We start from the raw sequence: 27,774 nt of genomic DNA, 5'->3' as shown, positions 1-27,774 counted from the left end.
CAATTCTTTTCAGGAAGCTTAGTAGAAATATGCTTTATGTCAGCCTGAGGTCCAGAGAAGCTGAAAGTGATCACAAACTGCATGTGATGGGAAGCTATAGCTTTGGTAAAAGGCACCACTGGGAGGTATTGGCCCTGCCATTGTATGAGGAGGGAAGTGTAAATGGGTTCAAACCAAAGCCCTTGCTCTGGACACCAGACTCTGGCCTCGATCTGGGTCTCCCGGAACTGAAGGGGCTGTGGCAAGCAAGAGCTGGAATCTGAAACCAGATCTTTTATTATTTGTTTTATAAAAACACTTGGGGGCTCCAGTTGAGAATGGAGCTCATCTGTTTGAATGTTCCCAACACAGTGCTACCTATTTGGAACCCAAAGCAGTATGAAATCTGGGAGACTGTTCCGTGGACTTACACTACTTTTTATGTGTTAACACATCTTTGCCCATGGTAGCAATGGCAAGAGTTGTGGTGCAGTCCAGCTCAGATGGCTGTCATCACCATGTCATCTGGACCTTCTCTGAACAGGGTTCAACAAAAACAGTGGATAAAATGCTGGTGCCCTGTACTTGCTAGCTCTCCCACCGCTGCTGCCACTGCTAGAGCTGCATTGGCGGGAGGCTTCCCGAAAAAATCTTGTGCAGACAAAATCTGTGATGGACAAGCCCATAGGGTCCTTAAATACATCTCATCCCCATTTTAATTTTCACTTATTTTAAGCAGATTAATTATACAGAGGTCTCCTTCAGATTGTTGTCTTCATTTAAAAAGTCATCTGCAGAATTTGTAGTCATTTTAAGCATTCTAATTGCCACCCAACCGAAATCCTCTGCCAGGTGATGAAGCTGCAGAACCCATCTACCGTGGTTTGTTGTCATGGCTCTCATATCTCTTCAAGCTTCTGATCTTTTGTTCTGCTTAAATTCAGTATCTGCGCTGTAGCCTGAAGCCATCCCCCTTTGATAGTATTTCATACTAGAAAAAGCAATATGAACACGTTGATGGGATAGAAAATACAGTTCAGCGTTCCTGGGATCTACTGAAGTAGCCCTTCCTCAGCCTAACTTGAGCTTTAATGGAAAACAGAGAGTTTGGGGGCAATTATTTTTCAAGATAAGTTTTCAAGATAAGTGAAAAATTAATATTCTTGATAAACTAGGAAAGTCTGACAAAATCACTATTTGGCTAAATCAGATCAAGTGATTGTTACCTGAAGTAATCAGATATTTTTTATCAGCAGTTTTTGTATATTACACAACATAAAACTTTCCATGTTTCTCAGATTCAGGGAGAAGGCCTCAATTCAGCACAAGCATGCGCTTAAAATTAAAGTGTTTGTGCAAGCTCTTTCCTAAACAGGGGCAGTTTGCTTTATCAGGGCCTTACTGAGGTGAATCTAAAATACTTTTAAAAAGGGCTTTGAATATTCAAGGTCCGATTCTGCACTCTGTATCTGGACAAAACTCCCAGTCACTTCACGTGGGTGTTTTCCCTAAGCCAGGACTGCAAAATTGGGATGTCAAACATTTAAAAAAGTTTTTTCCCCCTAAAAGAGGTGTGTGTGTGTGTGTGTGTGTGTGTGTGTGTGTGTGTGTGTGTGTGTGTGTGTGTGTGTGTGTGTGTGTGTGTGTGTGTGTAAAAATGTTCAAGGATTGCAAGGCTCCAAATGAAATTTGAATCTGATGGAAAAAATCTAAAACCTGGGAAAATTAACGTTCAATACAAGTTATTGGGTGGGTGGGAAGTGGGGGCAGGAAGGGAGGAAAATGACACCCAAAGCATAGACACTCTGAAATTACACATTTGCCTGTACTATCAATGTGTTATTTATGGGGTGCATGGAGGACACAGCACATGACTTTTTTTGATTGCTGTTCTTCATGTGTTTAAAACTGCCACACTATGGTGCACAGCAGTTCTACTGCTGAGTATAACGAGCCAAAATGCTTCTGAATAAAATCCAGGCAGGGCATCCCAGCGTATCAGAGAACACCTTCTAGCAAAACACGTCTGTGCTTGTTGGGTTCCCCTGTGCAGTGTTAAAGCAATGGGTGAGGTTTCTGCTATGTCTCTTACGGCCTTTTAAGCCCCCTTTGTGCCCTCCAAATCCTCAGCTGCTCTGGGGGGCTGGAGTCCCCAGTATAAATCAGACTGTTCTGAGAGCTTGTCTAAGTTTCAGCAGCCTCCCTGGGCAGCATCACTGCATGCTGCGCTCTACCCTCCCCCCGACACCCTTTCCTACCCCTGCAGCTCTACCCACAGCACAAAGGCACCAGGACTTTTAAGGGGGTCCTTAGAAGGCAGCCTACAGCTGTCTTCTCCAGCTCCTGTGATAAAGGTATGTTCCCAGGGCTTGATCAAGGGCTTTCAGATCTACCACTCCATCCCTTTTACCCACTATAAGGGGCTGGAGTAGAGGTGAGGATCTCACACTTTCCCTACATTACTAGGGTTAAAATATACCATTCTTAGTTATGTATGAATCACTTACCGCATCATCATCATAATCCCTCTCAGGAAGTATCCTTGTTGGTGGTTCCATCTCATAAGGGCTGCTTATCTCAAACCCTCGGTTCACTTGAGCAGCATTGCTAGTCTGGATTGTGGGAAAGATTTTGTCATTTGCAGCAGAGTTGATGGCAGAAACATGTCCAGGTGTTTCTCTTTTATTTGAATAGTCCTCTGTCAGCAAATGCCTCTTCTCCGGATTTCTTTGCCTTTTATTTGCTCTTTAATGAAGAAGAAAAACATCTTTTCCAAGGCGTAACTTTTTAGATGTATCTTGATCCATCTAACCTCTCTCCCACTCCTTCCTTATTTTTCACACTCTCTCATCCCCCTTTTTGAAATATGCAATGAGAGTAGTTATTGGTGCATGGGTTGTGTGCTATGACATCACTTATTACAAAGGCCAGGCAGCGCAGTTTATAACGCAAGCCCCAAAACTTCTTATTACAAATATGGCTTAAGGTGCCAGGAGGGGCAGAGATCAGAGAAACTCCTTTCTATATTTTCATGGGAAGAAGGAATTCTCCCTGACACAACACTAGTTGCACTTGTAACTGTATATGCAAACAAGAAACTGGTATGTTAATTTATACCCATTACAAAAGTTACTTTCATACATGCAGTCAAAGTCCTCCACTCTGCAAATGCCACGTTGTATTCCTCCAGGAGTGGGCAAGGCTAGAGTGACTATGCCTGAGTGGCCTCCATACCTCTTGCTTGGCCAGATCATAGGCTCCAGAGCAATTCAGAATAGGCCAGTGCACAGGGGAGTATTGGAACTGGGCTGAGAAAGGGGCCATTGGGTCTAAGCTTATGCAGATCTAGTGGCTGGGAACCCCACATAAAAGATGCAGAGACAGCTGTTGCCATTCCAGCCTGTAGCCTGGAGTAGTGGCTGATGGGTTTGACACGTCTGAGGTACAGAAAACTGCAACATCTACCTGGTAGGTTGGCTTAAGGGCATGCTGGCCCTGCAGCACATCAGCTTTCTTGTTATTGCCACTCCCCGTCCCTCAACCACAAGTTGCTCCTGAAGCCGGTCCTGTCCCACCTCCTGGAGCTCACCCTCATTGGCTTCCCACCTGCCAGCACTGGCTGCCCACTGGGGCTCATCCCTGCCCCATCCCTGAGAAACTCTCTGACAAACCTGGGACTTTTATTGTCCCAAGAAGACTTACAGATTTCCCACAACAGCTGCTTCAAACAAGGGATGATCCTGGGAAAACCTGGACAGGGGACAACCCACGTGGCTAAGGAGGGCCACAGAGGTGTGGAACTTGAGCTCCATAGTCTGTCCCTGGGCTCAAGGGGTGGAGTCTGACCTCCCTTCAGGCTGTGGTATGGGGCAGAGATATGAATTTAGAGGCTTTAAGCCGCCGGAGGGGGTACATTTCAACCATATCTCCATAGTTTGGAAACAGACACCCAGGGTCATTTTCTCAACAGCGTGAGCACCCATTTCTCATGACAGCACACAACCTATTAGAGGGACACGTTCACAGGGACAAATACCTAACTTTCATGCAAAATGTGGTACTGATGTCCCAAATAGAGAGACAATTGCATTGGCAGCTTTAAATATCTGGCCCCTCTTTTAGAAACTAGCCCATTCCATAGAGCTTAGTAATCTCCTTTGTGTTCAAGTGCCTAGCAAGCAACTATTTGTACCTCAGTGAAGTGAAAATGAGTCCTACAATTAAGCCCAGGATAAGAGCCCCACACAGGGCAGCCACAATGATAAGGATCAACAAGAAATCTGAAAAGAGAGAGATTAAAAATTCATAGCAAACACAGCATACAAGGGAACCTCTAATATACTACAACATGAATATATTTTGGAGTAAAATATATTCTGCACCATCAAAACATATCTGTCTTTCAGGCTATTACTCTTGGGGCAGTGCTTATGAGATGGCCACTATCATGGATTGAACCACTCTTGTAATAACCTTAGTCCCAGATTTGGACCTTAGCGTCCAAAATACGGGGGTTAGCATGAAAACCTCCAAGCTTAGTTACCAGCTTGGACCTGGTACCTGCTGCCACCACCCAAAAAATTAGAGTGTTTTGGGGCACTCTGGTCCCTCTGAAAAACCTTCCCTGGGGACCCCAAGACCCAAATCCCTTGAGTCTCACAACCAAGGGAAATAATCCTTTTTCCCTTCCCCCCTCCAGGTGCTCCTGGAGAGATACACAGACACAAGCTCTGTGAAACTACACAGAGAGACTCCCCCTCTCTGTTCCCAATCCTGAAAACAAAAAGTACTTTCCTATTTCCCCAGAGGGAATGCAAAGTCAGGCTAGCAATCCAACACACAGATCTCCCCTTCTTCCTCCCACCAATTCCCTGGTGAGTACAGACTCAATTTCCCTGAAGTAAAGAAAAACTCCAACAGGTCTTAAAAGAAAGCTTTATATAAAAAGAAAGAAAAATAAGTACAAATGTTCTCTCTGTATTATTAGATATTAGATGATACAACACAGGGTCAATTGCTTAAAAGAATATTGAATAAACAGCCTTATTCAAAAAGAATACAAATCAAAGCACTCCAGCACTTATATTCATGCAAATACCAAAGAAAAGAAACCATAGAACTTACTATCTGATCTCTTTGTCCTTACACTTAGAAACAGAAGACTAGAAAGTAGAACTACTTCTCCAAAGCTCAGAGAAAGCAGGCAGCCAGAAAACAAAGACCTCAGACACACAATTCCCCCCACCCAAAGTTGAAAAAATCCGGTTTCCTGATTGGTCCTCTGGTCAGGTGCTCCAGGTGAAAGAGACATTAACCCTTAGCTATCTGTTTATGACAACTCTGCTCCAGAGCTAAAAGCTGCTATAGTTTGAGCTAAAGCGCAGGGAGAACTGTAACACCTTATATCCGCTGTGAATCTGCAGAGGGAGACCCCACAACACCTACTCACCAGTGGGTTACATACTTTCTCAGGTCAAAGGAAGCTCATCCAAAGCATCTGAGGCCCATAGCAGTTTGAATCCTGGATCAGACCCCACTTACATGACATTGGCCACCTTATATTGGCCAACACACTGGGGATTGAACTAGGAATCACCAGAGTTAAAAGTATAAGCTACTAAGGCTCGAACTAAAGAGTCATACCTGTACAGGTAGGGATTATAACAACTCATATCCTCTGTGGATCAGCATGGGGGAGGCGGAGACTCTTTAACACTCACCGGTGGGTTATACTTGCCATCAGAAAACTCCTGTTCCCGCATTAGGCTCTGCTAGTAAAGACCCTTGCACGGGTGAAGAGTTCTCTTGAAGTAAATGGTCCTCAGCAAGTGTTCCATACCAGCAGATCCCAGTGCAGGCTCAGGGCCTAAGGTTGCAAATTAACGTCTATTGCAACCTCCTATTTACACTTGCTTGTGCCTCTCTGACATATTTACTTTTTGAGCTGAAATGTCACCTGTTTGCTCTCAGTGAAAGCCTGGAGTTTTTGGAAAGTTGGAGAAATTCCTTTGTATAGTTACACCTTATGGAAGGGTGGGAAAAAATACCCACTTGGGTAAAACTGATTTTTTTCTTCTGACTGGCTGCTATTTTCCAAATTTTGTTTGTGAAAATAAAACAAAACACCCTCCGTTTTTCTACAGCCGTCACCTACCTCCCCACCCAAAAAATCATTACAAATCATTAAAAAATTGTTTTCATTCAATTGTTTTGGGGTGGGGAGCATGAAAGAAAGTTCTAACTATGTCTACTCTGAACTTTTAAATTTTTATCTCTTCGCAGGGGAGGACAGATGGGTGCAAGTATGAACCAGAAGGCCTGGGTTTAATTCCCAGCTCTGCTACAGACTTCTTATAAGACCTTGGGCAAAACATTTAAACACACTCTGCCTCAACGGTCTTTCTATAAAATGGGGCTCATACCACTTCCTGACCTCATAGAGCTACTGTGTAGATTAAAGTTTCTGAAGACACTATAAACTCCTCGGTCAAGAATCATTGCCTTGATCAATTTGGGGAGGAAATTTCAGTAGGGAAGTTCTCTTTTACACTTGCTTAGGATGACATTTTTCTGATGCTTTTAGTTGTGTAATTGCCTGAAGCACTGTGGAATAATAAAAACCACCTGCCCGATGCCATAGTGCTGCAGCTATGGTTTTTCTGCATCTATAGTGTGGAGGAGTTTAGCCACATGGAATTAAGCAAAATACATTTGCACAACTCCATAATGCTGCAGCTTCAGTTTTTGCTTTAAGATAGAGTAACCAGAAACTTATTTGCTAACTTTGGTGAGTAAAATAACTTTTCATTGCTCTTTACTCCTGCAGAGTCAACACAAATAAGGGCAGATCTACCCTAGAAGTGCTACATCGGTGCAGCTGGGCCCCTGTAGCGTATCTGGTGAAGACACTCTATGTCGACGGGAAAGCGCTTTCCTGTCGGCATAACTACTCCACCTCCGTGAGTGGCGTAAGCTATGTCAGTGGGAGAGCGTTTCCTGCCAACATAGTGCCGGTGTGAACAGTGCTTAGGTCGCTGTAACTTGCATTGCTCAGGAAGGTGGTTTTTTTCACACCCTTGAGTGACGTACGTTAGATCGACTTATGTGGTAGTGGAGATCTGCCCTCAGAGAGTGACCTGGATTCCACATCCTTATGATCACTTAGCTCTGTGCAGCTACATCGCAGGCAATGAGGATACAAAGTGTCTCTAAATGTTTACTCTGAAGATAGTGGGGAGAAGGGGAAGAGGTATAGTGGAGATATCACTTTGCCCACACAACCTTTAGTACTAGTAGTGCTGTAGCATTTTGGATCATGAGTTAGTCTGTTAAATGTATATCTTTGGTAGACTCCATATGGTATGTGGGTGAATTGATGTTGCCCTCTAAATTTTATTGTTAGAATTTCCCAAGATTGTCTTTAAATTCATAACCTTGCTGTTGCATTTGTGCGTATTTTAAGCAATTGGTTTTCTTAATCGTTTTAGAAAAGGCATTAGAAGAAAGAACCCAAAAGCCTTCTTAACAAAATACATGCAGAGCATTCAATGAGGTCAAATATTTCTTCCTCTTATAACAATGTGCTTTTGCCTGGCCAGCTTTTCTGTGCTGTGTTAAAACTACTATTAGCCATTTCCCTAAACTTTCAGCCAAACATGCAAAGGTTTTGAGGTCTTAGAGGTGAATACATAAATTGGTATATGTTTAACCTGTGTAAGAATACAGTGGGGGTAAGAGAAGTTGAAACATTCACACACAAATGCACCCTGCACTGAATTAAACCCCAGCCAGTCGCAGTGATTAAACAGTCATAAGTGTCAATTCTTCAGCAAACTTCTCTCTACACAGGATGATACTGTAGCCACAACCCGAGAGGGACAAGGGGGACATTTCTCTCACAACAATATTTTCCTGTCCTGTAAGATGTTGAAAAATTGGAGAGTTTGCAGATAAAATCCACAAGAATGAAGGAGCTCAATCTGTTCAGCTATCAAAAAGAAGATCAAGAGGTGACTTAATCATAGTGTATAAATACCTTCCTGAGGAGAAAATATGGGGTACTAAATGGCATTTTAATGTAGCAGAGAAAGGTATGACGAGAACCAGTGGATGAAGTTAAAGCTACACAAATTCAAACTAGAAATAAAGCATGAAGGATGATTAACCACTGGAACAAATTAACTACCAAGGGAAGTGGTGGATTCTCCATCTCTTGATGTCTTCAGAACAGGACTGGATGGTTTTCTGAAAGACGTGCTTTAGCCAAACACAAGTTATTGGGCTCAACATAGGGTGTAACTGGATGCAGTTTGATAGCCTGTGTTCTGTGGACACAAGGAGGTCAAACTAGATCATCTAATGCAGTGGTTCCCAAACTTGTTCCACTGCTTGTGCAAGGAAAGCTCCTGGTAGGCCAGGCCAGTTTGTTTACCTGCCACGTCCACAGGTCCAGCTGATCGCGGCTCCCAGTGGCAGCAGTTCGCTGCTCCAGGCCAATGGGAGCTGCTGGAAGTGGTGGCCAGTATGTCCCTCAGCCCGCGCCACTTCCCACAGCCCCCATTGGCCTGGAGCAGCAAACCGCGGCCACTGGGAGCCGTGATCGGCTGAACCTGCAGACGCGGCAGGTAAACAAACCAGCCTGGCATGCCAGGGGCTTTCCCTGCACAAGCGGCGGAACAAGTTTTGGAACCACTGATCTAATAGTTTCTTCTGGCCTTAAAGTCTATGATGCTTCTCTCCACATGGCTACAGGACTCATGCTTTTTAACTCATCCTTCTCTAACTTTTTGTTGTTGTTAACATGGTGTGTTTGCATCTCCATATGCTGCTAATGCTCACTCTACTATTGCAGGGTCTGCTCTGCAAGTAAAACATTGCTGGAAATCTTTCCAATAAGTAAACATCAAAAACTCTTGTACTCACTGTTGCTACAGTTTACTCCAGAGTAGCCCACATCACACCTAAACGATAGCAAAAGAAATGGAAACTGAGTTCATGCTATTCAGTAGATGGTCATGAAACAATAGAACACTCCCACCCACCACCACCTTCTCTTATTGTTGGGTTTCATATTTGTCATCTTATCGCTATATCTGTGTAGTTTCTCTGTGGTGATTTGGGTGAGAAGAAACAGTTGAGGAACACCAATTTCCTTTTTAAACTAAAATTTCTTTGACCAAGATTTTCAGATATAGAATCATAGAAGATTAGGGTTGGAAGAGACCTAAGGAAGTCCTCTAGTCCAACCCCCATGACTAGTGATTTTGGATGTCTCAATTTTTGAAGTGTCCAACTTGATAAACCTTAAAAGAAGCTGATTTTCAGAATGTGCTGAGCACCCGTCTATGAAAATCAAGACTCCGTAGGTGTTTCAAGATGGATGCCCAAAAATGGAGGCACTCAGAGTCACTAGTCACTTCTGAAAAACTTGGTCTTTGTGAGTCATAGTCTTTCTTGGGCACCTGACTGCTGACAGCGCCTCACTTTTCATCCCAATGTTACCATTTTGAAATAAAACGTATGCTAGTGTCAGCATTAATTTTGCTGGTGAATGTAACAGTCATAGGACCAGCCGGACTGACAGAGAATGAAGACGTTCTCTGTTTATCCAGAGGTACAGCCTGGGTAGTAGCATAGTTTCCCCACACTACTCCAGTAATGAGTTTTAACCCTGTCCTGGAGGAAGCACCTCTGGAGGCAAACCCAAGCAAAATACCACAGGACTTATACTGGTCAGCACATGTGCTTCCCCTGGACCTCAGCGGAAGTTCTGCCAGGAATTTGAAGCAGTATAGCTCAGTCTTTGTTGCTTACTTAATGTCATTTAATTTGTCCAGTTTAGGGCTGTGGTTCTAAAAGCAATACTGTCAACTCCATCCTGTTTTAAATACCGTGTTGCCCCTTATCTTGATAGAACAAAGGAAGTAGCTGAGTACTCACTCCATGCAGTTTCCATCTTTGTTTTGGAAATTAGGAAGACATTGGCAAACTGGGACATTGTTTCTATCTATAACACAATGCATGTGCTTTTCTTCAGAACATGTGTTATCACAACCTACATTTTCAATGGGAAAAAAAAAGAGTTGTTTTAAAGAAAGTCTGAAAATGGATATTCTGATATAGAGGCTTAATACTTCAATATGCAAATATTCACATTTTTAGTTAACACAGAAGAAGGTGGCAAAACACACATGGTTTTTCCTGTCCCTTTATAAACTCACAGAATTCTGATTCGCCTCTGAACTGTGTTATGTGTTTAAGGGCTACAGAATGATCTTTTAATAGAAATACACACACAGAAAGGAAACGTAAATATAGGCACAATAACAGAAGAAAAAGTATCATTGCTTGGTTCCCACCAGTCTGCAGCCTTGCCAACTCTTGCGATTTTATCATGAATTTTTGCAAGAGTTAGTGTTTTCCTTAAAGCCTCAGCTCTTGGAATCAGTTGATTATGTGAGAAATCTCAGCTAATAAAGCATGTTTCTAGCACTCGTGATTATGGAGAAAAGCTTGAAAAACATGAATTGAATATCTGGTAAAGGCTCCAAAACCAAAAGGCAAATAAGAACCCCCAAATTCCTTATCTTCTGAAATCTCCTCATGATTTTTGAATGCTTAGGGTTGGCAATGCTGTCGTGTGCGGCACTGTCACGGTACAACCCCTAAAGCCCAAAGGGCAGCAGGGCAGCTGAATCCTAGAAAGAAGATTAGGGGTAGTTGGACTGCTGGCTAGCTCTGGGTTGTGGTGAGGCAACTGGCAAATCTCAGTTTGAGGAGGACCATAGGCCTCAAGAAAATCTGCCAACTGTCAGGGAAAATAATAATACTGTCCCACAGGCATGCTGGTAAGAGAGAATATTTTATTCAATAGATCCTGTCAAATGACAAAGACCTGCTATTTGTAAACCACTGGTATGCACAGTCAGGCTCCAGATTCTTTCAAGCCCAGCAGTCATGGTGGATTGACTCCTGAACTGTTTGCAAGGAGAGTAGATTGTCTACCCAATACTCAGCTGGCTATGTGCTGCCAATACTGTGATTTCAATCACAACAATCATATGTTTTAAATTACTCATGTGCTTAAGAGCTTTGCTAAATTGGAATGGAATTACTCATGTGATTAAAGTTAAGCATATGCTTAAGGCCACTGTTTCATCAGGGCTGCAGTGCCCAACTTTCAGAGCTGCAGGTGCTCAGCACCTGAGAAAATCCCTTTTTTTTTCAAATGGTGCTGACACAGAGTGTGATGAAGGAGGAATGAAGGTGGGGAGGGGAAAGCACAACCCATTATAAGAGCTTATAAGGGTCACAAAGCTCTCACCTGAACAGCTTTTGTCTTCTGGGTTCTTCTTAGAAAATCCTGATTTACATTCACATGTTATTTCATCAGTGTCCTGGCAAGTAGTAGTTGCCTCGTCACAGTCATAAATGGCACATTGTGAAAGTGCTAAAAACAAAATGAAGTATTTCAAAGACTGATCATAAAGTTAAATCTATAGTTAGCAGTAGCCTTTAATATGAAGCAGTGTGCCTCCTTAATAACCTATGTATTGTATAGTTAGTATTTCTGAATTCAGTTTTAAGGTATATGTAGGGTACAAATACCCCCATCACCTTGAATTAACCCTTACAGTATTGACAACCTTCCCAACAACTGAACCATTCCCATCACAGGTACTGATCTCTCATTTCTCCCTGCCTACAACTGGCCTGATCTGCCTCCCAGCAGCCTAACCTTCCCCAATGCCATCCAGAAAGAGTGATGTTCTACCAATACTTTAACAAAGAGCTCTTGTGAAAATTTCTTCCCTTAACCCCCTTTAAAAAAACACATTCCACTCCCTGCCCTCCCATACAGGGAGTTGCTCTTTAGTGGAGACTATTGATGGATGTAAAGCTGAGCATATATGTAAGTATTTGCAGGATCTGGGCTTATATTTAATATGTCATACAGTGTTCAACTTATATATAACTTGAAATTGGGATAGGAGCTCAGACGAAGGGAGGAGCTCTATAATTGATTGGGGTTAGAAGAAATTTCCCCTTTGCACAGGTTATTCAGTAATTTCCACTATGGAGTTTCTTCTACCTTTTTCTGAGGCATTTAGTACTGACCACGCAGAGACAGGATACTGCACTAGATTCACCTGATTGTCCGAACTAGCATAGCCATTTCTATATTTCTATATTATTTAAAATTGATTCAGGAAAATAAACCTCAAAATGATACTCTGAAAATAAATCTCTCAGGATTTTGTTTAAAGTTGGTTTCAAAAACTATGGCGTTGTTTGATTTGCACAGCCGTAAGTGACGAAAAATGAGTAAATGGCACTAATAATGCACTACTTACATCTTAGTTTAATTTTTCCATTTAGAATGTTACATCCTCAAAAAAAAGACTAGCATAAAATATTCTGTCAAACTCAAACTTGCTGCTACAGCACTGATAGTGCTCAGCCACCCCATGCACAGAAGGAATCTTTTTGAGAAGATAATTAGGCATCTTAAATTATTTAATAATGGACTATAAACAGAAGTGACTGAGTTGTAAATTTTAAAGATTCAGTTTTACAAAGCAATCTTAATCCACCATGACTCACAAACAGTTCAAATCTATTGTAATTCAGGCAAAATTGAGTCACATGCTAGGTCAGCCTCTGAGCTCCCCCCAATTTTTCAACAAAAGATTCATCTCAGTTCCTAACTACAGGCTTAAACCTGCAAGGTGCTCAGTGAACTGACCTCGATCTAGCAAAGCACTTAAACACATACTTAACTTTAAGCATCTGAATAGTATTACTGGGTAAATATGCAGGCTTTGTTTTAGCAAGGCAATAAAGCACAAAAGTAGTCACACTGAACTCAGCGGAATTATTCATGTGCTTGAAGTTAAACATATGCATTAGTGCTTTACTGGCTAAGGACAAAAGGATTTGGCATCCATACAAATGAGCCGTAAGTTCTGCATGTATACAGGTCTCCATTTGCATGGAGCTCAGTGCAGGATCAGGGCATTGGCGTGCAAGTTTTATTTTTGCCAGAGCTGGTTAAAAATGTGAACATTTTTCATGAAAATTTTAGAAAAAAATATCTTGTCCCTGTGTTTCCTTGAAAAATGTCAACATTTTTTGACTAGTCCTAGCTTCTGGTTATTTTTAATTAATGATACTTTTGCAGGAAATAATAGAGAAAGTGCAAAACATAACAAAAAATGTTCAGCTCTAAGCATTAATGCATTTTTCCTGCAAGCGTTGGTTATTTAGTGACATAAGAATTTCCATACTAGATTACATTGGTGAGACATCTAGTCTCGTACCTGGTCACTGTGGCCCCAGTTCAGAAAAGAGCTCAAGCATGTGCTTAATCCATCCCTATTCAAGAAAACACTTACGCACATGCTTAAGCTACGCATTTACTTAAATATTTTCCTAAAACGGTGTCATCAGGAGGAGGGAGAAAACTTGTTCACCTTAGCCTCTACTGATAGAACAAGAAGCAATGGGCTGAAACTGCAGCAACGGAGGTTTAGGTTGGATATTAGGAAAAAGTTTCTAACTGTCAGGGTAGTTAAACACTGGAATAAATTGCCTAGGGAAGTTGTGGAATCTCCATCTCTGGAGATATTTAAGAGTAGGTTACATAAATGTCTATCAGGGATGGTTTACACAGTATTTGGTCCTGCCATGAGGGCAGAAGACTGCACTCAATGACCTCTCAAAGTCCGTTCCAGTTCTAGAATCTATGAACCTATGAATCTAAATAGGGATGCTGGCCTAAATGTGACCAATACCGAATGCTACAGAGGATGGGGTAAGAAACTCCCTACTGGACAATTATGAATAATCAGACAATAAAGAAGTTTCTTCCTCACTCACCAGTAAGAGATTGTCTTATGTTCAGAAACACAGGAGTCATATTTATTTTATTTTTGTTCTGTCTAAAGGGAGGGACTGTATTTTTATTATGTGTTTGTCCTGCACCTGGTACAATGGGTTCCAGGTCCATAACTAGGTGCTGTAATAATACAAACAATAAATAATAATACTCCCATTAACTACACAACCTGTAACATTCAGAAAAACATTCATTTTGGGAAATGAATATTTCTCTTTTATTCCCAAATACAAATAGAACATTGTCTGTGTCTCAAAAAGACAAAAAGTTACAATGAATGGTTGCGTTTTCAAAGTAGATTAGGGGATTTAGACATAACTCATTAATATTATCAGAGGGTATGTTTCTAAGAGCTTTGTCCTTATCAGCTTGGAAAATCTCAGGCAGTGTTCTTAGTGCGGTACTTACCTTCATAGCTATCACTACTGAAACCGGAATTGCCTTTCATTGTGTCTTCTATGAGTTTAGTAACTTCGCTAGAGTTTAATTTTGTGGTCACTTTAAACATGTTCCTTACTGTCACACTAGTTCCACTGGTCCCCGCTTTATTCTGTATTTTAGATTTTGCTGAACTTTGTCTGAAAAATAAATATCTAGTGTAATTGTAGAAAGTACCATAAACACCACATTTACTTTAACAACAGATTTTTGTAATCAGTCAACAGGCATATCGTAGGCAGCAAGAGCAGATTTGCCCACAGACACATTATACCACTGTGCAGTGCCTCTTGGTTCTCCAGCAATAACATCTTGAGGGGGTAAAGATAATTCAGTCTCCACATCTCATTCTTAGGCCACGTCCAGACTAGGAATTAAAATCGATTTTAGATACGCAACTTCAGCTACGTGAATAACGTAGCTGAAGTCGAATTTCTAAAATCGAGGTACTCACCAGTCTGGACGGCGCGGCATCGATGTCCGCGGCTCTCCGCGTCGATTCCGGAACTCCGTTCGGATTGATGGAGTTCCGGAATCGATGTAAGTGCGCTCAGGGATCGATACACCGCGTCCAGACTAGACGCGATATATCGATCCCCGAGCAATCGATTTTAACCCGCCGATGCCGCGGGTTAGTCTGGACGAGGGCTTAGTCTCTGCTCTGCCAACAAGTGAGCCAATGAATGTCAAATGAGTTGCAACAGGATTTTATGAAATGGTCATTTTCTCACTAGAAATTAGACTGAGATCACAAATTCACTGACTACTGGTTATTTGCACTAACCAGGATCTCATGTCAACTAGTAACCAAGAGGTTTAAGATGCTGTCTTACTTAGTAACATCTTGAGGCATCCAGTCCCTGTTGTGATGAGGTTTTCACTCTTAACTCTAATCAATACACTTTCAAGAGCCAGATTTTCAAATAACATGGGTGTACAATTGCCCAAGTAATTTTTGCACATTGTGTTAAGTGCATATGTACACGTACAAATAAGTAAAAGGCTGAAGTCAGAGTGATCCTAAATGTGCCCCAAAACATTTTTCCCTCTTAATGCTGCTGAATACAATAGTAACTTTACTAAGGGCCAGATTCTGATACCTATATTCATGATGAACGTGGTCTCATGCCATGTCTGTCTTGCTCCATTGGCTATTATCAGTGGGAATACCCATGGAGTAACGCGCTACTCAGCATAAGTAAGATTCTTGGAATCTGGCCCTAAAAATGTATGTACCACATCGATACTATATTCTACTTTTAGTATTTTTGCAAAACTCCCATTGTTACTAGTGGGAGTTCTGCTGTGCATCAAGCGGTATATAGGGTATTGTCTCAGCTCACCCGACACACAGGATGAGTCTGAAACTTCTGATGTTAAAATGTGTATGTTCCAAAGTGTGCCACATTCCCAGAAGTAAGAAGTCCCCACTGATCTGAAACCTCGTTTAGCTGAGTTCATTTCATATTGCTTATCTCATTTGATTAAATGAGGATTGAGGGTATATAAGCTGGGGCAAACCAGGAAAGCAATGTGAGCTATGTGTTCTGTGCCTATGCTACGTACACAAAGAGAGATCACAAACACACACACACACACACAGAGGAGCTGCTGAACTTACTTTATATTCACAATTATCGTCTCTTCATAGTCTGTCTCATTTTGGAAAGTTGTGTTGAACTATGAAAGATAAAATGAATTTAGTTTATACCTTTGTAAGACCACAGAACAAAATAGCCAAGGAAAATTTGCGGGGTTCATCTCTCTCAGAGCCAGTTAGGGAAATTAAAGGCCCAGAGTTCCTCACGCCTTGTCCAGGCAAATTCCTATTGACTCCTAAGAGAGCTCAGCCTAAGCAAGGAATGCCGGAGTGGGCCATACAATTATGAGTATAATAATAAATTACCACTACATACAGACACTGTAGTGGGCACCATCCTCCCAGGCTCCACACTTAAAGAGATGACTTTGTGCACAGATCTTCCTCATCCAGATTGGACAGAGGGCGAGAGGGGCTCAGCCACCCCGGTGGAACCAAAACCCTGTTCCCCGCGACACTATGGCTGGGCATCCTTGGGCCTCTGATATCCATGGTGAGGAAGCAGACCAGGGACAGAGGCAGTGGGGTGGGTTCAGGATGAACATCATTTCCCTCCCTGCCCCCTTGGCAAGCGGTGAATGGTTAGTTGAGTCTTAAGCAGTGGTAACTTTTCTGTGCCTCCTCCTCCGCCCCATCCAGCCCCCGACTCTGTGCACTGGCTTTCCCCCCACCACTTAAAGTAGGGTAGAGAGAAGTTTCTCAGAAGCACTGGATAATGGAGGAATCCTTGGTAGCACAGGTCCAATGGAAGTTCACAGCTAGAGAGCATGTGCAGGACAGTGAGCCCAGGAGATGATGGGGAGGCACATCTGCCCACAGATGTTCCTGTTCCTCACAGATATTCATGTGGATCTGGGAAGTTTAGTGGCTGAGCCCCCTTCTTTGAGCACAAGGATGTCTGTGTGCGGATACACTCATACACAGATTCCATCCCCCTGGCTTAAGTACCCAGGGGAAATCCCACAAAGAGAAACTCATAGTGGCTTCTGTTCCGAGACCTCCTCACACCGGTTTCTTAGCAGGGGGGGAAAGATCTCCCTTCCCTTCACTTATCAGTGCCATGTGGGGCACCAAGAAGCACCTCTTATGATAAGCAAACTTATCATCATAGTCATTAAAGAACACTAGTATAATCACCCAGTATATCCCACTTCCCCAGGAAAGATGTTCCAAGACTTCAGTTAATGTTTATACAAATGCACATGGTATTTAACATTCCTCTCATTCATACTATTCATCTACTTATGGAACAGAAATTAGGACTCTTATTTTGGTGCCTAAATCCATATTTAGACATCTAACCTTTAGGCATCAATGTCTGAAAATGCTGGCCTTTACTTATGGTCATATGGTAGGAATATCTTTTCCTGTATAAAACTGTAACCTACTTCTACTCTTATGATTGAGAATTACTGTCTTGAACTTGCTGATGATGTTCAAATAGTTATTACTGAGTAGGATCATGTTTACTGAGTTTTGTCAAAAATGTAAAAGTTTTGCAGGAACATGTCGATTTCTATGAAAGTGACAATGGAAAAAATGGAGGTAGCAGTAGAATTTTCCCTTCTATCAGCCTGAGGCATTCCCTCTCCTCCTCAAACTTCCTTCTGGTGCCAGTCTGGGGGGTTCACCCTCCCACTCCCCGCCATCCTAAGTCAGCCGGGAAGAAGGGACAGGGAGACCTGGAACAGGTGCCAGCAGCATTGATATGTTCCTAAATGGGAATTTCCCTTTCATGGGAAATTCTGAAGTTTGATGTTTTGAACCGATTTGGAACGAAACAAAATCTTGCACACTTGGAATTTCCTGTGGGAAAGAAATCCCATTTGTTGGCCAGCTCTAGTATACAAGGCCATATCTTGGTTTCTTATCTATAAAAGAAAAAGAACGATACTTCAGGCACAACCAGGGCCGGCCTTAGGATTTATGGTGCCCTAGGCGAGATTATTAAACTGGTGCCCCTGTGCCTGATCTGCTCTTAGCAACACAAACATAAGCTTACAGTATTGGAAAACTTGCCACATTCACGTTATTAAAACCAGTTTAACTTAATTAAGCACACTGTAACGCTGATCGACTAGCACTAAAGAAGCAGCACTATAGAAAAAATTCTGATATGACAGAATGATGCAAATAATATATATTTTTTAATTTATCAAAATTTTATTGGAAATTTATATGAAGAGGTATTGAAACAAAGATTTGTTTTTAATTAAAAGCAATCTTTCTGGCTTTTTTGGCTGCAAAATCAGTAATAATGTCATCGTATGACAAAGACAAAGTCGTGTCTTGTTCGATCGCAAGAATAGCAAGACCAGTTAAGCGTTCCTGACTCATTGTAGAGCGGAGATAGTTTTTAATGAGCTTTAGTTTTGAGAAACTCCGTTCTCCTGATGCTACTGTTACAGGAATTGTCAGTAGAATATGAGTGGCAATGTACACATTAGGATATATGTCAACAAGTTTGCGGGTATGAATAAACTGTACAATGTCCATCACCGATTTTGCATGTGGCAACATTGATGACAGTGTACTCAATTCTTCGTACAGTTCAAGTCCATTTAAATCAAAACTATCACTGTGCTTCAGGAGGCTCTCTAGGTTCTTGCACTTTGTCATTAGTTGCTCTTGTTTTCCTATTTCGTTAAATTTAGTTATGTCATACAAAAATCCAAACTGTTCATGGTGTACTTGTAAGGTATTAAACCTTTCATCAACAGCAGATACTGCTTTATCCATCACAACATTAAAAAATTCAACCTCAAATTTCTTTTCTGGATTGTCTATGGGCATGATCTGCTGTACAGATTCTTCACAAAGAAGTGTCCCTGGCCTTTTTAACTCATATTAACTATGTATTTACTTTATGAAAGTTGGAGAAAACATTGTGAAAACGTAAAACATTGGCTGCCCAACTTCTGGGCTGGCAAAAGTTATACTGACTCACAGGGAAAAAAAAAAGCAGGAGAATCTTAGTACAACATATGGTTACTCTATACCAGGGGTCGGCAACCTTTCAGAAGTGGTGTGCCAAGTTCACTGTAATTTAAGGTTTCTCATGCCAGTAATACATTTTAATGTTTGTAGAAGGTTTCTCTCTATGTCTATATTATATAAATAAACTATTGTTATTATCTGAGGTCTTGGCCACCGGTCCTGCGCAGGCCACTGAATAAATGAAACCCCAAACCAGCAGCGGGCTGGTGGCTGGAACCCTAGACAAGGATCCCAGGCCCCGCTCAGCCCGCTGCTGGTCTGGGGTTCTGACCACCAACTCCTGCCAGCCAGGATCCCGGCCGCCAACCTCCCCTCAGCCCGTTACCAGCCTGGAATTCTGCTCACCCAGGCTGGCAGGAGGCAGAGTGGGGCTGGCGGCTGAGCTCCTGACTGGCAAGGGGCCGGCAGCTGGAACCCCGGAGTAGCAGTAGGCTGAGTGCTGCTGGCACCCCAGACTGGCAGCAGACTGAGCCACTCAACCCCCCACCGGCCCTGCTCAGCCCGCTACCAGCCCACTCAGCCCGCTGCTGGCTGAGTGAATGGAACCCCAGGCTGACAGCAGGTTGAGTGGTTCAGCTGGCCTGCTCAGCCCACTGCCAGCCTGGGGTTCCTTGGAGGTCCCCAGGCCAGCAGCAGGTGCTGAGTGGGGCCGATGGCTGGTATCCCAGCTGGCAATAGGGCAGCAGCCGGAACCCCAGAGCAGTGATGGGCTGAGCCACTCAGCCTGCTGCTGCATACCATCAAAAATCAGCTCACCTGCCACCTTTGACACGTGTGCCGTAGGTTGCCGACCCCTGCTTTATACACTAGTAAGGAGATGAGCATATTACAGTTGTTGGAGGGCTCTTATCAGGAGTAACAGGCTATAGGAAAGTCAGTCAACATTTTTTGTTTCTCTGATGAAAACTGGCCCACTCCCTGCCTCAAACCAAACCTGTCACTAATAATTGTCAACAACTTAATTTTCTGTTTTTGGCTAAGATATTGATATTTTTTAAAAAAAATATTGAAATTGGATTCAGGATTGTTAGCAAGAATTTTTGGCAAACAAAGTTGTTAAATGACAATCTAAATGGCAACACAGTACTGCTTTCGTGCTTGGCTCACCCTCCAGCCTGCTGGTCCAACAGCTGCAATAGAGGAGGAGATAGGTGGAAAACTGCAGGACCCCAAAATCCACCTCTTGGGGTGCAGAGTGGCAACAGTAGCAGCAAACCCTCAGGTCCAATCACATGCCAATGGGCACCACCACCAGCCTTACGGACCATGGTGAACTTAGCACAGCATCTGATCTCAGGGACGGGGCACCCATGGAGCCACAGCAGCTCATCCTGCCCTGTGCAGCTTCCCCCGGATGAGATGGATCGCTGGCAGCTGCCAGCTCAGGGGAGAGGCGCTCCCCAGCTAGGGTGGCCAGATCCAGATGTCCTGATTTTATAGGGCCAGTCCCGATATTTGGGGCTTTGTCTTATATAGGCACCAATTACCCCCACCTAGAGTGACCAGACAGAAAATGTGAAAAATCAGGACAGGGATGGGGGGGGGTGTAAAAGGAGCCTATATAAGAAAAAGACCCCAAAATTGGGACTGTCTCTATAAAATAGGGATATCTGCTCACCCTACCCCAATCCCCTATCCTGATTTTTCACACATCTGGCTAACCCCAGCCAAGCCCTGTGTGACATTCCAATTCTGGCTGCCTGCCCAGTAAGTGAGTTACTTTCACTTTCATTCCTCAGCAGGCAGCCAGCCAGCCTCCTCCCCCCACCTACCCCCAGCACCTCACCCAACCCGCCCTGAGGGAGAGGAGGGAGGAGAGAGAGAGGGGTGCTCCTGGGGAGGAGGGAGAAAGGAGGGGGTGCTCCGTGGGGCGGGGGGGAGAAGAATGGATGTTATGGGGGACAACAAAGGATACTGGTTCCAGAGCCACAGAGCCTGCCTCACCTGACCTCAGCCGGGGGGAAAGAGTCACACTCACAGGTGAGCTCCTTCCCCAACCCCTACCCCCTTCCCTTCCCAGAGACCCCAGCAGCCAATCCCATTCCTCAGACTGTGCTGCATTCGGCTTTCTCTAGGACCCAGCAGCCTTGCTTCTACACTGTCTGGGCTGCCTGCAGAATGGTGCCCGCAGGCAGTGTGAGGCCCTACGCGGCTGTCTATTCTGCCTATGCCTAAGGACGGCCCTGGGCACAACCTATACTGCCAAACTCAGTTTCCTATCTGCTTCTAGGCCCTTATTTCACCACAGACTGCTCCCAGACTGCATTCCCTGCACCAACTTTTATTTAATACCTTGGAGAGGGCTTCCAACCTGCCTTGCTCTTAAAGGGATAGCACTCCGTCATAGGGTCTGTTTGTTTTACATTCTGCAGGACTTTTTCAGAAGGGAAGCTAGTAAGCAAATTAGGGCAAATTCTGATCTCCGACACATACATGCAACTTCCACTGACTTCAGTAGGAATGATGTGTGTACGTATCTGAGGGTAGAATTTGGCTGCCATGTAAAGGGGTCTAGACTGATGTAGCATGTCCCGTGACGGAGGTAGAGGAAGGTGTAAGTTACACTGACCAAGACTCTACTTTGAGGCCCCATATCTTCCTGTACATATCTCATTCCAGGAAGCAGATCTCACTATTAAATATATATGGAAGAATTTTTTTAAATGACTCACAAAATCTGTGATGATCTTGTATAATTTCTCATACTCTGAAGAGCTTTCATTTGCCATCCTGTCGGAATACGTTATATTCACTGTAAACTGTCCAGGGAATACTTTTCCTAAAAATAAAGCAGAGACATTAATTCATTACACTGCATTTGTAATAAACAGGGTTAAATGTTGGGTTATCCAAGTTTTAGAAATGGGAAGCAGCTCTACATAGGATCTATATTTGTTAATTTTCTTCTATTGGAGGAGACAGGAAGGGATAAGTATTCACTTCATCAACTTTTATCAACAAAGGGCTAAACCCTGCTATCAGTGGGCACGGAGGGAAGAGAAACTGATGTGGTTCTTCTACTAAAATAATGTTAAACTATGAGTGTGGCTCAATGCAAACAAAAACAGGATATGTCTAAGTATTACAGCATTTAATGGCATAAGCCAAGATTTTCATAAATGGGTGTCTAGGTGTCGACATGGGGTCCCCCAGGGATCAGTTCTGGGTCTGGTTCTATTCAATATCTTCATCAGTGAATTAGATAATGGCACAGAGAGTACACTTATAAAGTTTGCAGAGAATACCAAGCTGGGAGGGGTTGAAAATGCTTTGGAGGATAGGGTTAAAATACAAAATGATCTGGATAGCGGATAAAAAGCTAAATATGAGTGAACAGTGTAACACTGTTGCCAAAAAGGCAAACATCATTCTGGGATGTATTAGCAAGAGTGTTGTAAGCAAGATACGAGAAGTAATTCTTCTACTCTACTCCACGCTGATTACTCCTCAACTGGAGTATTATGTCCAAGTCTGGGCACCACATTTCAGGAAAGATGTGGACAAATTGGAGGAAGTCCAGAGAAGAGCAACAAAAATGATTAAAGGTCTAGAAAACTTGATCTATGAGGGAGGATTGAAAAAAACTGGGCTTGTTTAATCTGGAGAAGAGAGGAAAGAGAAGGAAGAGAAGACTCAGGGGACATTTTTCAAGTACATAAAAGGTTGTTACAAAGAGGGAGAAAAATTAACATTATTCTACAAGGATAGGACATGAAGCAATGGGCTTAATTTGCAGCAGTGGAGGTTTAGTTTGGACATTAGGAAAAACCTTCCAACTGTCAGAGTGGTTAAGCACTGGAATAAATTGCCTAGGGAGGTTGTGGAATCTCCATCATTGGAAATTTTTAAGAGCAGGTTAGACAAACACCTGTCAGGGATTGTCTAGATAATATTTAGTCCTCCATGAGTGCAGGGCACTGGATTAGATGACCTCTTGAGGTCCCCTCCAGTCCTATGATTCTATGACGTATGGATTTTGGGTCAGATTTTCAAAGGTACAGTGGTGCCCAAAGGTGTCTAATGATTGAAATCATGAGTGTTAGGTGCCTAACCTGCTTCAACACTTCTGAAAATCCTACTAAGTGCCAATATGCATCTCTCAGTGCCTAAATAACTTTGAAAAACTGGCCCTTTGGCACCTAAGAGGCCTAATTTCCCCAAATGCTGAGCGTCCAGCAGCTCCTATGCAGTCCCACTTCAACAGGACTTGGTGGGTGCTCACCGGGCCATTTTTTTAGAAGCCTATTTTAGGCACCTGCTTTTTTACAATCTTGGCCATAAACATTAGCTTCTACTTACCCTGGGATTTCTGTCTGCTTTTCACACAATTTAATCCACACCCTGAGCACTGTGGAAGTGCAATTTTTTCTAGTGTGTTAAATCCTTTTGTTTCAATAATGTTTCAGAAGATAAAACAGGTCAACTCAATGGAAACTATTTGCAGAGTAAAGTACTACTCAGCGTGGGTGAGAGTGGAAGAGACTTGCCCAGACCATGAATATTTTCACCGAGAAAATTAGAATGAGTATAGAAAATGCAACATTGTCTGTGCAGTGGATTAAGAAAACAGATCACCCCCAACTCACCTTCCTGACATCCTGATGTTGTGTAGTAGTATCCGTATGAGCACTGGCATGTATAACCTTGATATAGGTTAATACACTTAGCACTGCCACTGCATGGTTTATTTGCACAGGGCAGAGGTGCTTCTAAGAGAAAAGATATTGATACAGCTGAACAGTGCACTAGACCAGGAGGATGGAAGCTTTTCATTTTCCTCCTATTAAACTATATATGCTTCAGGAAAATTCAAACACTTAAACATTCCTTATGACAGTAGGCCAAATTCTCAGCTGGTGTAGAATATGCATATATTACCTATCTCATAGAACTGGAAGGGACCCTGAACGGTTATCAAATCCAGTCCAGTCCCGTCCCCTGACTTCACTAGCAGGACCAAGTATGGATTTTTGCCCCAGATCTCTAGATGGCCCCCTCAATGACTGAGCTCACACACTGGGTTTAGCAGGCCAATGCTCAAACCACTGAGCTATCCCTCCCCCGCATGACTTCCATGGAGCTATGCCTGTTTACTGCAGCTGAGGATCTGGCCCAGCATGCAACAGTGAGACCACAGATGAATCATGATATGCAATCAATTCTAAACCTGAAAGTTTTTCTATAAGCAAACATGGGCAAAAAGGACTCATGAGTTGCCCTTGGAAAGAGTATTTATTCTCATTGGCTGTACGTACCATAGGATTTGTTACATTTTGCATCCAGCACCAGGCACAGACATTTTACCATCATGTCACTGTCTTAACCTAGTGCTTCCACTGTTACTAGCACTTGTGGAACTGCACTGGCCCTAGACAAATGATGCAAAAACTTCTAGTGGAAAACAAGCCTCTTTCATGTCTCAATTTCACCATCAGTACAATGTGGATAAGAGAACCAACTGTATAATAAGACCACATCACAGATATATCAGTACCTGATGTGCATGTAGAGTTTTGAACATGTAATATGGTATAAAATTGGTAGTAGAATATTATCTAGTGATCTCCAAATTCAGACATGCTATGAGTGTATTTGGAGATCACAAGATAATCTCAAAGTCTTTATTTGTCTGAATTCTAATCACTATAGGTTAGATCCTTACAGGTGCAGACCACTCAACTCTGATCCAGCAAAGCATCTAAACACATGCTTACCTTCAATAGAGTATTCACATGCTTAAACTTCAAGCACACGGAGAAGTGATTTGCTGGACTGGGGCCAGAATGCTCAGCAACTGAAAGGAATGAGCCCTTAATGCCTTCTGCTGGCCTAAGGCATTTGTTAGAACGACCTATATTCTGCTCAGAGTGAAAATAGTTCTTTTTCATTCACTCATGAAAGATAAAGCTCCCAAACCCATCCAGTCTTTACACAAGCAAAACTCCCATTGAAGCTTACGGGAGTTTTGCTAGAATAAGGGGAGAGCAGGTATCTTTGCAGCTTTACTGCAAACCTCACATGTATTCCATTCCTCCTGGTACCCTTCTTACCTGTTGTAGCTGGGGGTGCTGTCGTAACGGGTAATTCTGAAACAGATAGAACAATTCTTAAAATGCAAACACCACTGCAACATTCTGGTAAATTTATATAGACACAGGACCCAATCCTACCATTACTTATCATTGAATTCCCATGCATTTGTGTACCACGTTTTGGGCCCACAGTCTATTATATTTCAACTTGCTGGGAGTTGTGAGGTACTTGTTCATTTGCTGTAAACCTTCAATGTGCTAACATGTATGTGACACTTACCCTATTGTACACATATAAATATTGGGTTAAATTGATCCTTGGAGTAAGTCAGTGTAACTGTATTGTGAGAGCGACACCAAATCACACCAATGGGGGTTTAGTCTATTATATTTTGGGGGTGGGGGTGGGGGTGGGGAGGAATAATCAAGAATACATGGTGGAGTATGGGAGCAAAAATTTAAAGTTTTACTGGTTTGGAAGATATTTGTGGATTTCTTTATATCAAGTAAGTGTCACCTCTTGCTCAGTATAGCCAACCAGGTTATGCACTTGTTTCACTTTAAGTATATGAATAGTCCCAAATAAATGGAGTGGGACTAGTCACATGCTTAAAGTTAAGCAAGTGCATAAGTCTTTGTGGGGCCTTAATTAGTTTCCCGTATTGTCCGTGTTCGTTTTCCCCACAGCAAAGGGAGAGAGGAACACTTTGTGCATAGTCAGTTTCACTGCTTCCTCTCTTGTTTGTGTGGGTCTCACATGGCAACGAGGGAGAGGAAAATGTAATTGCAGAACCCCAGAATTTGGCTGAGGAGCTTAGGGTCTGGTGTGGGACTTGAAACAACTTTGAATTCCTTTTTGCAAATTACTAACTTCCCAGTTAGCAGTGTCCCTTTAGTATTACTAGCTACTGAACTGGCTGCTCAGAATTGTATCGTTATTATTTATTAATTCTAATTATTTCCCCATAGCATCCTATTTGGGTCAGGTGCTTTTAGTCCCCTAAGTGATCAATCCCTTCCATTTCTCCAAGCTTACTTGTCGTCGTCAGGGGACCTGTGGAAGAGTTAGTTCCTATGAAAAAAGGAAACAAAATCTTAGAATACAAGGAAATGGTAAACGTATAAACGCCATCGGGTCTGAACTTTGCAAAGGCAACTAGATGACATGGCTATTTTAATTCCTTAGCAACTGGGAGATGTGCTGGCCTTGTCCACTGGTCACATCACTGTTTCAAATGTTACCATGGAAAATAAGTGTAATTTCATATAGGCTGAATGCGAAACCGCCAGGGTTAGTTGGTGGGAACAAAACCTAGCGTGTCAGCACCAACGATGAATTCGCCCCTGAAAGAGGGCACCAATACTTACTAACAAAGCATATTTGCTTTGAGGGGGCTTCCATCATGCTTAGGGTGACCAGATAGCAAGTGTGAAAAATCAAGATGGAGGTGGGGGTAATAGGTGTCTATACAAGAAAAAGCCCTCAAAATCAGGACTGTCCCTATAAAATCGGGATATCTGGTCACCCTAATCATGCTCCTGGCCAAGATCCATGAGAACTTGCCTCTATATTCAGACCTCTTAAACCACCCTCCAGTTCGCCTGTCTTCTAGATGCCCTTTATGGTCTCTTATGCCATATGACGCTGGAATTCGCTTGGTGTGACAAGTGTCAGTAACAACCACCATCAATGACATTCTCATCACCAGCTGAACCATCCGTCCACCTTGCCTGCCATGCCTCCACCTAGGAGCAGCTGGGACAGGTCGCCGCTTGCAGGGAGCTGCCTGAGGCGAGTGTCCCCCGGATCCGGCAGGTTAGTGCATTTCTGCAAATGTGACCTATAAAATAAGGCACACACAATTAGCAGACACCAGTAAAAAAATGTTGGTTTAAGGGATTTGACCAGCATCACATAGGAACTCTGTGGTAGAGGCAGGGATAGAATTCAATTCTCCAGGAGGCTAATTCAACCATTTGAACCACAAAACTATCCTTTCTAATGAGGCTCACAGAGGCCTGTAAACAAATGTGTTATCCTACAGATAACAGCCTCATTCACTACACAGTCTTGATACCAAGTGCATGTGATGGACCTGCTCTGGGAATGTGAGGCCAGGGTCTTGTGGAAAAAATATTAGTGATCATGTAACAAAGACTGTTATTGTAATACATATGCACAAGAGGGCCACATCATAAACTTGTTAGCTGCTGCACCTGCAAAATGGCAATAACAGAGTGATTGGAGGAAAAAACTGTTTTTCCTCTATTTAGTCAGTTTGTTGCCTTTTTCATTTGACAACACCTTGTGACTAGCCTGTGTCAGTGTTTCCCCTGTAGAGCCAGGGAACTCTTTGTATGGATGTCTCATTGCTACAGGGGATGAAAAGAGAGGACCTGAAGCTTCTTTTATAGAACTTCTATAAACTGACAAAATTCCAAATTGACAAAGACCCTTTAATATCATCAGCTACTCTGTTGGGTCTTCACAATTAAATCACTGTGAGTTTTATTTATTATTTACAATTATTTTCTATAGCAAAATATTTTGATGGTAATTTTAAGCTTCATATTTATCAATCAGTTCCATTCCTCATGCTTACCTGTTGTATTAGTGGGTACCTGAGTAGTGGCATTTACTGTAAGAGAAGAAAGAAATCTTTTAATGCAAGCCATGCTATGACATCCTAGTAAATATATGTTGACATCAGCCCTGACCCTAACTCAGAGAATAGCCAGGTAACTTCTAAGTTCCTTTCAAATGGAAGATGTGCTGTTCTTGTCCATTGGTTATGACAATGTCCCAAATATTAACATGTACATTAAACGTT

At 42.7% G+C, this 27,774-nt stretch overlaps 1 protein-coding gene across 1 annotated transcript; it reads right to left on the bottom strand.

Moving 5' to 3' along the window:
* On the bottom strand, positions 1 to 27,619 carry MUC13 (mucin 13, cell surface associated). Its single transcript, XM_050916733.1, has 13 exons — positions 27,547 to 27,619; positions 25,980 to 26,015; positions 24,962 to 24,997; positions 23,498 to 23,620; positions 21,584 to 21,690; positions 15,936 to 15,994; positions 14,285 to 14,454; positions 11,303 to 11,428; positions 9,919 to 10,033; positions 8,902 to 8,939; positions 4,172 to 4,259; positions 2,487 to 2,724; positions 1 to 970 (listed from the first exon to the last, which is right to left on the bottom strand). The coding sequence occupies exons 1-13, from the start codon at positions 27,617 to 27,619 to the stop codon at positions 920 to 922; spliced, it is 1,260 nt and encodes a 419-aa protein (XP_050772690.1). The 3' UTR covers positions 1 to 919.
* Between the last annotated feature and the right edge of the window lie 155 nt (positions 27,620 to 27,774).

Source organism: Gopherus flavomarginatus, chromosome 10 (genome assembly GCF_025201925.1).
Source record: "Gopherus flavomarginatus isolate rGopFla2 chromosome 10, rGopFla2.mat.asm, whole genome shotgun sequence".
Lineage (NCBI taxonomy): Eukaryota > Metazoa > Chordata > Testudines > Testudinidae > Gopherus > Gopherus flavomarginatus.
This window is presented reverse-complemented; position numbering and strand designations above follow the sequence as displayed.